We start from the raw sequence: 13,514 nt of genomic DNA, 5'->3' as shown, positions 1-13,514 counted from the left end.
AGGGGCTGTGGGTGAGGAGGGAGGGGTGCTGGGGCAAGGGGACTGCAGGGCAGGAGTGAAGGGCACCAGTGGGGGCAGGGGCTGTGGGTCCACCGGGGGAAGAGGGGGCTGCGTGTCAGGAGTGAGGGGCACCGGGGTACAGGTCGGGAGTGTGGGGCACCGGCAGAGGCTGCTCCATTTCCCTGCGTGGTGGGGGGGGGGCAGGGCTGGGGGGGAGGGGGGGTGACGCTGGCGTCGCGGTCCCCCCCCCCCCCACGCATTCGGTTCCGTTGGAGGAGCCGGAGCAGAGCGGAGCCATGTCTGGGGAGAAAGCAGGTACCGGGGCCGGGGGGCTGCGGGGAGGGGCAGGGGGCTGCGGGGAGGGAGTGAGGGGCTCTGGCGCAGGGGGGCTGGATGCGGCAGGGATGGGAGGGCAGCCAGGGGAGGTATTGGGGGTGTTCCCATGGCAACAGGGTTGAGGGGGGTCTGTGGCTGTGCCATGTGTGTTGGGGGGGGCATGTGTCATGCACAGCCTCTGGTGTGTGCTGTGATATGTCGCCCTGCATGGAAACGTGTGTTGCCTGTGTGTGTGTCTGTGTGGTGCATGTGTCTGCATGGTGTGTGTGTGTGCTGGGTGTTGGTGGCATGTGGAGAAGGCCCCATGCGGGCTGTGTGGCACCACATGCTGTGACCCATTGTGTGTCATGCGCCGGCCCATGCTCTGGTGCGTGCCTGAGTGCACAGTGTGTTGGAGGCCTGCTGTGTGTGTGTGTGTGTCAGGCACCTGGGTTCTGTGTGCAGAGGTATGTCCTGGACATCTGGGGCCTGTGTGGGGGGGGTGTTGAATGCCGTGTGCGTGCGTGCGTGCGTGCGTGCGTGCGTGCGTGTGTGTGTGTGTGTGTCTACAGGCACAGCAGCACATTCCATGTTTCCAGCTTGTTGGTGCCCACGGCACAGTCCAGTGTGTTGTCCAGGGCCACATTGTGCCCAGCAGAGCTGGGTCTCCTGGCCCCAGCACAAGCACATGCCTCATGGGAACATGCCGCACACGGGGGCAACATGCTACACAGGCGGGCTATTGCACAGGCATGTGCGCCTGCCAGGCTGTAAGCCCCACGATGGGCGTGAGCTGCCCCCTTGGTCTGCTGTGCTGCTGGGGGGGGGTATGTGTATGTGTGTATGTGAGCATACATGTGTTTGCATGTGTGTGTGAGAGAGCCCTGGAGTAGGGCACTGGGCGCATGTAGGTGTGACACAGCATGTGCATAAGTACTTGTGTGGGTGGCTGTGCGTGCATGTGTGTGCACCTGTCCCCCCCACCTCCAGTGACTGCTTCTGGCCTTGCCCCTCTAGCCTCCCCATGTCAGGCCCTGTGCCCCTAGACCACACCCATAATCCCCCGCATTGGATCCCAGGGTGTGACCTCACTGTGACAACATCTCCAGCCCCAACACCTGGTGAAGGAGCCACTTTGAGCAGCAGCTAGGGCCCAACAGACTTTAGCTTCACTTATCCGTACCCGAAGACCCCAGCTCCATGTGGGGGGTACTGCCAGGGCCCGCGAGCAGCTGGGCTTGGACAGGCTCACAGATCATTAGCATAATGGTGGGAAGTGACCTGTGAGAGGTGGAACTAGGAGGTGATGTGATGCAATAGGAGGTGATGGGATGTGATGTATCATCTGTACGTTGTATTACAACGTTCACAGATGATAATGTAATATATTGTATTAACATCATATATTAACACCACATGTATTATATTGTATTATATTAACATCACATAATACTGTAATATGTGCATATATATTATGCATTGTTAATATATAACAGTGCATGTTGCAATATAATACATTGTGTTAATATATACCATACTATAATATAACATAACATAATGTAATAGAGTGTCAAATTAATAGAATCAAATGTAATGTAATATAACATCATGTTAATGAAATATATTACGATACAATAGAATTTAATATATGTCATATTAATATATTGTATTATATTAACATGATGCTTTATATGGCATTATATTGTAATATGTGATTATAATATAACATAATTTAATGCTGATATTACAAGGTAGAGATATAATGCTGAGATGGCACACAACATTATGCACAGGTAATATAACATGATATACAAAAACATAATGCAGTGATAATATACCATACAATGCAGAGGCAATACAAGGTGGAGCGAATGGACAGATGATGTGCCATGCAAGGCACAAACAACGTGATAATATATTGGCATAATATATGCATATAATATATTGGCATAAATAGACCATGCGCAGATGCTGAAGTGGAGCACGATGCCATGTAACCACACATGGAGACTGCACCATGGAGATCCATAATGTAGAAGTGATGCACAGATGACATGTAATATAACACACCACAGAGCCTGTACAACGACATATCAGGTAGCATGTAGCGATACCCTAGTTCACTGCAGTACAACATAACACGGTGTGCAATGAACATGAAGTAGAGATATGTAACATGGAGACAAAGCGCAGATGACATATAACGCATAGGTAGTTCAGCACATCACACAGAGAGAATAGGATATAATGTGTCCTGTCTGGTGAATGTAGCACCGTGCAATATAGCACACTGCACAGGCAACACAACACAGAAGCTGTAAAGATAATGGACAGATGATGTATAGTATGACATGCAAATAATACAATATGTAACACGCAGATAATATAATATGTAACATGCAGATGATATGATACAATGCAGCAATAGTCCAATCTATAACACAGAGATAATGCAATACAATATAGTAAAGTATTTTCTGTACAGATTAGGTACTACAATACTTTATAATGTAATATGTTCCAGAGGTAATACAAGCTAGAAGTATAGCATAATTAGAGATAACATAAAGATGATATATGGTATAACATACAGATAAAATAATGTAATACAGAGATAATATGTAATATAATATGATACAATGCTGACATAATTTAATGTATAGATAACCTAATGTAGAAATGATAATACAATACAATATTCTGACAATACAACATGCTATAATATACATCTCCTTTTAGTTTCAGCAGTCTAGCCATGCTTTTTCTTGCCTTCCAAATTTGGGGGTGGGGGGCATAATGAGACATACATTAACGTGCATGTTAATGATCCCCTGTGTTCCTTGCAACCCTAGTCCTCTCCCCTGGTTTTCAATGGTGCATAAGGAGCCAGCAGGCCAATGTAGCTGGGACAGACACAGCCCAGCCCTGCCCTGAATCATAGCAGCAACCACCCCTCCCCACCCCAGAAGACTTGGAGGCTGTTCTAATGAGCATAGATGCTAATGACAAGTTAAATGAGCCATTAGTGCAATAGATTCTCTTCCCTTAGAAGCTAATAATGTGCTTATTGTCAACAACCATGGGAATTATTTCCTCCTCCTCCTGTGTTATTTAGATTGATACACGTTATGAATTCATTTTATGCACTTGTGAATTATATCCTGCTACTTGTCATCTATGGATTCTATTCCTTCCTGCTAATTGGGTCCCACATCAACTGTACGAGTGACAACCATCATTTCTTCCCACTCCTCTAGCCCCTCCTTGATGCCAGTTCCCAGTAAAGACCTTGGCCAGGTCTTTTACAACTCTTGGAAGCTAGAAGAGCTAATTCAAATGTGTCTGGCTCGGGGAGGTCTCTGGGGGGTATGTGTGGGGGCCCAGGGCCTGGGAAAAGCTCATTCTGGTGGTAAAGCAGGCAGCCTGGATGGCAGCCGAAGCTTCCCTTATCTGCTGGCTACCCCTCACTTTCCTGTGTGCAACCTTGCTTCTGCCTTCCTTTATTCTCCCTGTTCCCCCAGCCTTTGGGCTTTGCTGGCCTGGGCTGTGGGGTGGGAGTGGCTTGGATGCCTGGGCTCTGTGTATGTATGTGTGCATGCGTGCGCATGTATGTGTATCCTGGATGTCTGGGTCTGCTCTGTGTGTGTGTGTGTGTGTGTGTGTACATGCGTGCGCATACGAGCATATACATATGTGTGTGCATATATCCCAGACATCGGGGTTGCGTGTGCATGTGCACGTATTTGTGTGTGTGTGCGTCCTGGACACCTGGGTCCTGTGCATGTGTGTGTTTGTATCCTGGACACTGGGTTCCTGTGTGCGTTTGTGTCCTAGACACTTGAACTCCTTGCCTGTGTGATGTGTGGTCTGTGTGTGTGTGCGTGTTACAGAAACCTGAGTTTAGAGGTGTGTGTACACATGCGTATATGTGTGTGTGTGTGTGTGTGTGTGTGCGCGCATGTGTGCATATGCATGGCCCAGATACCTGGGTTCTGGGGCAGAGGGGGTGGGGGCTGAGAGAGACCTGACACCTTGGCGGATGGGACGGGACAGGACGGGATGCCTGGGTTCTGTGTGTGTGCGTGTGTATGCACGTGTCTGTGTGTTCGGGTAGTTGTTGGGGGGGGTGTCCCCTCCCCCTGAAGGTTCATCCATTTTTAGCGGGTCAGCGTGGGGGTGGGGGGGCAAGGAGACATCTCAACTCTGCGGCTGGGTCCCACTGGGCCTGGCCCAGTGCCGCGAGCAGGAAGCTGGGCCAACGAGCCCTTGTCATTCTCCTTGACCCAGGGAGGGGGGCAGGGGCTGGGGGTTGGGAGTGAGGGGCACTGGAGAGGGGCCTCACCTCTGACCTGTGACCTCTGCCCCCCAGGCCTGCCGGAAGCGACCCCTCACGCCTCACCACCCCCCTACAACCCGCCAATGCAGCCGCCGCCACCTCCTCCCACCACGGCAGCACCGCCACCCCTGTTGCCCCCCCACTCGGGCACGGCCACCCTGCCCCGGCTGGGGGGCGGAGGGGGGGCTGCCACTCTGCCCCGGCCCCCTCCAGCCTCGGCCACGCTGCCCCGGCCCCCGCCCCACGCCCACGCTGCCACCCTGCCCCGCCTGCCCCCTGACCCCTACCTGCAGGAGACCCCCTTTGGGGGCGGGGCTGGAGCCGGCGGGGGTGGGGCTGCACCTGGCTCAGCCCCCCAGGGCTATGTGGTGCCCACCCACCCCTCCATGGGGCCGCTGCCACTGGGGGGCTACGTGCAGCCTGGCTACCCCCTGCAGCTGCAACCCTGCACCGCCTACCTGCCCGTCTACCCTGTCGGCACGGTGAGTGGGGCTTGGGGTAGGGCTTGTCCCCCCAGGGGGAGGGGCTTAAAGCTGATGCGTCTAAAGGGGGTGCAGCTAAATGTGGAATGGTTCATGGGGTAGGGCTTGATTGCAGGGGCAGAGCTTAAGTGTGTGAGTGGGGGCAAGGGATGGGGTTTAACCGCTGGAGGTAGAGCTGAAGGAGGTGGAGCTAAGAGAGCCTAGAGGGTGGGACTAATGGGGTGGGGGTGGGGTTCAGACACAGGGTGGGGCTAAGAAGTTTGGGAACTAGATCCAGGGGTGAAGGGGGCGGAGTTTAGCCGCTAGTGGTGGGGCTGGGGCTTAGCTGCTAGGGTGGTGGCCTAAAAGGGGAGGAGCTAAAGAAGAGGGGTGGGTCATGGCCACAGAGGGGTGGCCCCATGTGGAGGGATGGGGTATGACCACAGGAGGTGAGGCTTAACCCAGGGGGCGTGGTTTGTAGAGGGGGAGGGGCTTGGTATGTGCTTGAGCCAGGCAGAGCAGGAGGGGCAGGGCTTATGCAAATGTGCTGCCTCTCCCCCAGCCCTACCCACCCACCAGCCCCCCGCCAGCCCCGGGGGCGCCGGCGCCCACGCTGCCCCCTGGCCTGGCCCTGCTGGAGCCGCGCCGGGCGCCCCATGACTACCTGCCCATCGCTGTGCTCACCACCATCTGCTGCTTCTGGCCTACCGGCATCATCGCCATCATCAAGGCCGTCCAGGTACTGTGGGGGCGGGGCTAGGGGCTGGGGGTGGAGCTTTAGGGGAAAGGTTTGGGCACCAGGGGTCAGACCAGGCAGTGGAGTCTGAGGATGAGGGCAGGGCTGAAATGGCAGGGGTCCTACAAGGCTTGGGGGTGGGGTCAGAGGATGGGGCAGGGCTTCAGCTTGGGGTGGAGCCTAAGTATGGGGATGGGGCTGGTGCCTGGAGCAGAGCCAAGAATGAAGGCTGGGCTGCTGCTTGGGACAGAGACTGAGGATGGGGCAGATCCGGCTGGCACTTGGGGCGGAGCCTAATAATGGGGGTGGAGACTGGGGATGGGGGTGGGGCTGGTGCCTAAGAATGGCAGGGTGGAGCTCTGGGAGAGTCCAGGGGGCCTCCCGTGGCAGGCCCTGCCCGCATCTGAGGCTCCACCCCTTGCAGGTGCGAACAGCCGTGGCACGGGGTGACATCGTGTCGGCCGAGATTGCATCGCGGGAGGCGCGGAACTTCTCCTTCATCAGCCTGGCTGTGGGCATTGCCGCCATGGTGCTCTGCACCATCCTCACCGTCGTCATCATCATCGCTGCCCAGCACCACGACCACGACTGGGACCCCTAGCCCCACCCCTGGGCCCCAGGCCCCGCCCCCATCCCTGCAGTGCCACGCCCTGCCGGCCTAGGCCACCCCCGCTACCCACAAGCCTTTGCGCCTCCCCTGTGGCTGCTCGACCCTCCTCCCTTGGCAGAAGGCGGCCTATGATGCCTTGTGCCGGCCTGCTCCGAGCTCCGCCCTCTGCCTCTCAGGCCACACACCCCTCTCTGCCAATGCCAGGCTAGGCCCCGCCCCTCTCTAGGGCTCTCCGGGGTGATGACCCATGACCCTTTGCCCCAGCATGGGCTCCGTCCCTCTGTGTGGAAGCTCCACCCCCCTGGGCTGTAAGCCCCACCTCCTTTACCCTGTCCCGATGCCCTGGGCCTTGACCCCCCCCTCCACTTTTGGAGTGGGGCTCCACCCTTTTGCTAGAAGGCCCACCACCATCTCTGGCACTGCCTGGCCTGTGTGATCTCCAGTGCCAACCCCGCCCCTTTGATGTGAGCCCTGCCCCTCAGAACCCCCCATGCCATGTCCATCAACCAGCCACACCCCCTACCTGCAAGCCCCTCCCCCTATTAGCCCTGTCCCACCCACCTTGCCTGTCTACGCCCCACCTCGTCACCCCAGCTGGGCTGTGGGTCAGGAGTGAGGGGCACCATAAGGGTTAGGGGGAGCTATGGGCTGGGAGTGAAGGGCACCAGCTGGGCTGGGGAGAGTTGGGGGGGTCGGGGTTGGGAGTGAGGGGCACTGGCAGGGCTGGAGGGTGATCAGTGGTGTCTGGTCCATTGTATCCTGGCCCCCCAGTTCTGCTCTCCCAGGATTGACCCCTTTCTCTCCCCCCCACCCACCCTTGGCCGTGTTGGTCCTTCTGTGACTGGTGGAATCGAAAAAAATCTTCTCTATATTAATAAAAACACTTGGATATTTCGTGGCAGCTTCCTGGTCTCCACCTCTGGGGGCAGTGAGGAGCACCAGTAGGGCTGGGGGTGGGGTGCAGGCTGGGAGTGAGGGCTGGTGGGGCTGTGGGTCGGGAGCGAGGGGCACTGGCTGCTGTGGGATTGGCCAACAGGAGTTGATGGGATCTGTCTCGACTGAGAGGAGTGGGCTGACCCCCAGTGACCTCTGACCTCCTGATCTTTGGATTCGAGGGGAGTCTCCCTTCTCACAAGTGCCCATGACCCCTGAACTCCCTTGTGGTGACCCCCGCCCTTTGAATCACCTCACTGGACCCAGAAACCCATTGCCTTTTTCAGTGACCTTTGCCCAAGGCTCCCTGACCTTTCACTTTGCTGCAGACCCTTCTTCTGGGGACCTCCCCTGTCATATCCCTGGGCCCCTGCCAGCCAATGTCCATCCCCTACTGCTCCTGCTCCCATGGGGATGCCATCTGCTGCAGCCAATCAGCAGGGCTTGTACTTTGACCCCAGCCCCCTGAAAAAACAACTGAACTCAATTAGTGTCCTTTATTTCCAGGCAGGCCCCCTGCATCTCCTCCCCCAGATTCACCCAGGACTGGGGCCCTCTGGAGCAGTGTTTCTCAATCTTTTAAGTAGCAAGTACCCCCTACTTCTGAAAATTTTAATCAGTACCCCAACACTTAATTTTCCAGGGGATTTTATATTTACAGACTAATGTGTGCCATATGCTGTCTCTATAAGGCTGTGATATGACAGATGTCTGATCTGGTGTGGGTGGGGTTGCCAACTTTTACACCAGGGGTGCACCACTCAAGTATGTACCTGGGCTAGAAGTGATGTTGCCGAAAGCTAGGAGGGCTGAACCCAGTGCCACACAAAGCGCGACACGCCAAATTATTGCTGGGGAATTTTAATCCGTGGCACACCAAACTTTTTGCCATAGTTTTGAGAGGAAAAGAGGGCAAGAGAGAGAGAGAGTATTGGGGTACCCATATATTCCCTGCCTGTGCCCCAGGGGTACGCACACGACAGGCTGAGAAACTATGCTCTGGAGAACAGAGATCCCCTCCATCTATCACCAGCAAGCGTCCCTGAATCAGGCTAGGACTGGGGCCCTCTGGCACAGCACAGGCCCCACCTCCACCACTACCCAGTGCCCATGAGTCAGGCCAGGATCGGGGCCCCTAGGAGGGCACACACCCTGCCTCCATCCTCAGGCAGTGTTTCTGAATCAGGCCAGGATCAGAGCCCCCTTCAGGAATCACCGGAACAGCTTGCTCATGGCTTTGGCCAGGTGGGCATCCCGCTCCCGTGCCCGCCGTACCACCCTGCCCAGCTCTCGGCGGGCAGTCGTGTTGCCTGGGTCAGCCTCCAGCAGGGCCCGTAGGTCCTCTGCTGCGGCCTCTAGGTCACCAAGCGCAGCGGCAGCCAGAGCCTGCCGGTACCGTGCCTTGGTATGGCTGGGACTGAGCGCCAGTGCCTTGGCACTATTGCGGGCGGCATGGGCTGGCTGCCCCAGGCGCAGCTGGCAGGCTGCCAGGTTGGCGTGGAGCTCGGCCTTGGTGCCTGGGCTCCAGGCCTGGGGCCCTGCGGCTACTGCCAGGCGCAGGGCCCGTGTGTAGCAGCGGGCAGCAGCACCCACGTCACCCTGGCGGTACCGCTCAGTGCCCAGGGCCTTATGGCCCAGGGCCAGGGCCCACTGGGTATCAGGTGGCAACTCCCAGAGCTCAGGTGCAGGCAGAAAGGAGCACAGGGAGACCTCCATAGTGCCCCCGGCCTGTGCCTGCAGCTGCACCCGCTCCCCTGGTGCCATGCTCTGCAGGCAGGCATCCACCAAGTCATCCCAGGCTGTGGGGCCCTGGCCCAGCTGGATCTCAACCCAGTGCCCTGTGGGGTAGCTCAGGGAGGTCCCCGGTGGTGCCTGCAGGAGCACCTGGCAGCGGCAGCCCAGGGTGGGCCGTGCCAGGCCGTGCCCAGCCTCCAACACCAGCTTGGTGAAGGCCCCGTCTGGGCTGGTCCAGGTCACTGGGGTCTGGCTGCTTGGTTTGGGGTTGGCTCTGTCCTCACTGGTTGGTTCTGGGGCCACTCTGTTCTCATTGGCTACTCCCAGGTCATCTCTATTCCTACTGGTTGCTCCCTGGTTCTCCTTCTGCTCCTCTAGGGCACCGGAGCCTTCTCCTGGGGTCTGAGCACCTCCACCAGCTGCTTGCACCTCATTGGCTGTTCTTGGGGGCTCTCTCTTCCCATTGGTTGCTTCCATCATCTCCATCTCTCTTCAGCCAATCAGAGTGTGGTTCTCTTCCCTGGTCAGTGTGTGGGCGGGTGCAATGGAGGGAAAGGGGTGGGGTTGGAGAGCACCAGCTCCTGGGAGTGAAAGTAGGGGGTGATGGTTAGACAGACCCCAGGTGTCCGGCTCCCAGCCCGCCCCCCCAGCCCCCCTTCCCATCCCCAAGACCCTAGGTGTCCGGCTCCCAGCCCCCGCCCCCATGCCTGAGACCACAGGGTCCAGCTCCCAGCCCCCACTCTACCCCCTACCCCCCCTTCCCATCCCCAAGACCCCAGGTGTCCGGCTCCCAGCCCCCCCCCCCAGCTCCCCTTCCCATCCCCAAGACCCCAGGTGTCCGGCTCCCAGCCCCCCCCCCATGCCTGAGACCACAGGTTCCAGCTCCCAGCCCCCCACCCCAGCTCCCCTTCCCATCCCCAAGACCCCAGGTGTCCGGCTCCCAGCCCCCCCCCAAGACCCTAGGTGTCCGGCTCCCAGCCCCCCCGCCCCATGCCTGAGACCACAGGATCCAGCTCCCAGCCCCCACTCTAGCCCCTACCCCCCTTCCCATCCCCAAGACCCCAGGTGTCCGGCTCCCAGCCCCCCCCCCCCCACCCCATGCCTGAGACCACAGGTTCCAGCTCCCAGCCCCCCCCCCCCCAGCTCCCCTTCCCATCCCCAAGACCCCAGGTGTCCGGCTCCCAGCCCCCCCCCAGCCCCCCTTCCCATCCCCAAGACCCTAGGTGTCCAGCTCCCAGCCCCCCGCTGCCATGCCTGAGACCACAGGTTCCAGCTCCCAGCCCCCCCCCGGCTCCCCTTCCCATCCCCAAGACCCCAGGTGTCCGGCTCCCAGCCCCTCCCCCTTCCCATGCCTGAGACCACATGGTCTGGCTCCAAGCCCCCCCTCTAGCCCCCCTTTCCGTCCCCGAGACCCCAGGTCTCCTGGCTCCCAGCCCCTCTCCCCCAATCCCCTCCCACCCCCCTCCAAAAACCCCAGGCATCCTGGCACGCACCTCCCCTGCTCTACCTCGCCCACCCCCTCCAGATAACCCAGGTGTCCAGGCTCCCATCTCCCCCAAAACAACTGCCCCTCACCCCTTCCAGCACCCAGGGAAACGGGGCAGATGGCGGGAGTATCTCATCACCTAGCAGCAGCTCCCTCCTTCTGTCTGTTCCCCGGGCTTTTCCCTCCCCCTTCTTTTAATGACATCACTTCCTTAGCAACGGGGCCTATACAACTAGGCCCAAACCTGCCCTAAAGTAGTGTTGGACACAGGGCCCCCAAAAAGCACAATTCTGCTCCCCAGTAGTGTGTGTGTGTGTGTGTGTGGGGGGGGAATCACTACTCATTCAAAGCAGCACATGGCTTTGGGGGAGAAGGGGGGACCCCCAACATCCACCCCCACCCATGGGTCATGGGGTTGGCCAAATAAAGGGGCTGCCAGGGCTCTTTCTGTGGCTGGGGGGTGTTTGGAGGGGGTCCCCTGTGTTGGGCTGAAACTCATCCAAGCCCTACTGCTCTGTGGGTGAGGAGAGCTCTGCGATTAACCACCCGACAAACAGGCCGAAGCTACATTGACTACAAAACATCTACTAGGCACAAAGCAATTCATCAGCTGGGACTGCGGGAATACAAGGAGTCGGCCTGACTGGGATCGCCAGAATAGCAGCAGACAGTTACCAAAGACTGAGCGGGTTAACGTGACTTCACCGCTTCACCGCCTGTCTAGAGCTGTTACGTTACGCAGGAATTACTTCCCTCAGCCGGCCGCCCTGGGAACGCTTCCCGGGTTGCGCTGTTGTTCCAAGTCCGAAGGCCCGGTCCTCCTTTCGAGATCCATGCAGATGGCTCAGATAGTACGCAGCAAACAGCCAACGCTGATTTTACTTGCATAGGCTATTTAACCCTTTCGTGACATCGCCATTATCAATGCTAGCCAAGCTTGTTATATAATATTTTGGCTCACAGATCCTAAAAATACAATAGCACATCCTTGCACCTTGAGAATATTTTCCTGTTATTTTCCCATCCCTAAATGAATCACTCCCCAGCATGACCACGCTATCATTTTATTTTAAGGTTCTGTAGTTCCATTGTTTTCACTGCTCCGTGTTCCCGGGTATTTTACTGCGGTTGACTTTAGGCCACAGTCACTGCCAATTTTGAGTCATCTCAGAAAGATTTCTGGGAGTCTGGTAAACTTGACATAACCAGAGTCAATCTTCCTTGCAACACCCCGAGTTTGAGGGGCAGATGGGGGGGCTGGGGGGACTGTGGGGTGCAGGAGTGGGGGGAGCAGACATGTGGACCCAGGGGTCTGGGGCAAGACAGGCGTGTGTGTGTGTGTGTGTGTGTGTGTGTGGTGGGAGGTGTATGTGTGGGGGTGGGGTGGGGAGAGATGCTGTTCATTCAGCCCAAGGGACCCCAGGCGTCTGAGGGGCAGGCGGGGGCCGTTTGCAATGGGAGGGGAACTGTGGGTCCATGAGTGCTGCCTCACCACCCCCCAGCTGAGGTGGGGTATGGAGCCAGGCATCTGGGTGTGGGGAGCACTTGGGGGGGGGTGATTTAAGGAACTAACTACATATCCCAGAATCCTCCTCTCCCCCACAAAGTCTTTGGAAGCCAGGGGCTGGGAGAGCCAGCGGCCCTCCCTGTTTGTGCCCCACCTCCCTCTGTAAGGGGGCCTGGCAGCCTCAGAGCATGGTGCTGTTCTGTATTTTGGCGGTTCTCCATTCCCCTGCACCCCAAAACCAGCCTTCTCTAGACCCCACCCAGTTGCCTTGGATTTTCCCTAGACCCCCCTCCCAAAGCTCAGCACCCCTAAACCCTCCCTCTTGTCTTGGGGGGATTGAGAGCTTTTTTGGAGCCCCTAAAATACAGCTTCTTTGGATATATTGGGGAACATGGATTTGGCGGGGCTGGGGTGGGGGAATGGGGTGCTTTATGGGGCCAGCGCCCCCAGATTCATCCCTTTTCTCCCTTCCCAGGTGACCGGAGAGCTGTTGTGCCCCTCTGGGGGTGAGGGGTGTTTCTGCCCCCTGGGGGTGACTTGGCCCTGCTCCAGGGTTCCTGGGGCACCCCCCGAGGGTCTGCTGGGGGCAGAACAGGGGATCATAGGGTAAGTCCCGGCTGTATGGCAAGAGGGTAGCTCCTACCCAGCTGCACCCTGATTTGGGGGCTGGCATGGGGAGGGCATGTACAAGATGCCTGTCGTTGTGCACTGGGGAGTACTGGCTGGGGGAAGTCAGAGGGTCTCTCCTTTTTTGGGTGGGGGCGCCAGGCACCATCTGTCCCACAGCGGCTGCTAGGGGCGGGGAGGACAGGGCCATGACATCATACTCTTATGTGCACAGGAGTGCTGTCATGGGTGGTGGGGGGAAACTAAAAGCCAGCCAGCTGTGCTGCTGGGCTGACGGCACAGGCAAGGGCAATGAAATAACTCCTGGTGACATCACCCCTGGAGTAAAACCCAGCTCTAGGGCCCAAGCCCACTGCCTGGTGGGGACTGGGAAAAGGAGGTGAGAGAAGTGAACATCTCTAGGCGCAGGCTCGGGCCTCCTCTGTTACTGGTCCTTTAAATCTCCACGAAGGGGTTGAAAACTACGATTCCCAGGAGGCAGCGGGGCATGAGCAAACGCAGGCGCACTACGAGCCTCCAGCAAGCGTGTTAATAAAAAGTCTGGAATTGACACATGCGCATTAAATGGAGGGAGGGTGGCCCTCCAGCGCATGTGCAAGTCCAACCCGATCAACTACGCAAGCGCGGCCCTTGTGGTGGATGCACCTTGTCCTCTTTGGCTCCGCACTGCTCTCGGCATGCCTCCTTCTTCCTCACCCGCTTCCTGGAAGGGAGGAGGGACTAGCAGGCGGAAGTCGCTTCGCGATTGGTTAGCCAACGCCGGCTCCTT

At 57.7% G+C, this 13,514-nt stretch overlaps 2 protein-coding genes across 5 annotated transcripts; one reads left to right on the top strand and one right to left on the bottom strand.

Annotated features, from left to right (window-relative positions):
- Positions 1–265: 265 nt before the first annotated feature.
- On the top strand, positions 266–7,325 carry PRRT1 (proline rich transmembrane protein 1). The gene is made up of 4 exons (XM_090028221.1): positions 266–315; positions 4,685–5,133; positions 5,675–5,851; positions 6,273–7,325. Exons 1-4 carry the CDS (start codon positions 297–299, stop codon positions 6,447–6,449), a joined length of 822 nt encoding a protein of 273 aa, XP_089884347.1. The 5' UTR covers positions 266–296; the 3' UTR covers positions 6,450–7,325.
- A 549-nt stretch (positions 7,326–7,874) lies between these two features.
- On the bottom strand, positions 7,875–13,459 carry FKBPL (FKBP prolyl isomerase like). Of its 4 annotated transcripts, none has more exons than XM_090028208.1 (2): positions 13,391–13,459; positions 7,875–9,706 (listed from the first exon to the last, which is right to left on the bottom strand). In XM_090028208.1, the coding sequence occupies exon 2, from the start codon at positions 9,609–9,611 to the stop codon at positions 8,604–8,606; it is 1,008 nt and encodes a 335-aa protein (XP_089884334.1). In that variant the 5' UTR covers positions 9,612–9,706; positions 13,391–13,459; the 3' UTR covers positions 7,875–8,603. The 4 variants fall into 4 exon arrangements, with proteins under 4 accessions (XP_089884334.1, XP_089884333.1, XP_089884332.1 ...); XM_090028207.1 differs by lacking the exon at positions 13,391–13,459 and adding an exon at positions 11,287–11,457; XM_090028206.1 differs by lacking the exon at positions 13,391–13,459 and adding an exon at positions 10,751–10,793.
- Between the last annotated feature and the right edge of the window lie 55 nt (positions 13,460–13,514).

Source organism: Crocodylus siamensis, chromosome 15 (assembly GCF_052110815.1).
Source record: "Crocodylus siamensis isolate JL-2025a chromosome 15, ASM5211081v1, whole genome shotgun sequence".
Lineage (NCBI taxonomy): Eukaryota > Metazoa > Chordata > Crocodylia > Crocodylidae > Crocodylus > Crocodylus siamensis.
Note: the sequence above shows the minus strand (reverse complement) of the source record. Positions and strands in the feature narration are given on the sequence as shown.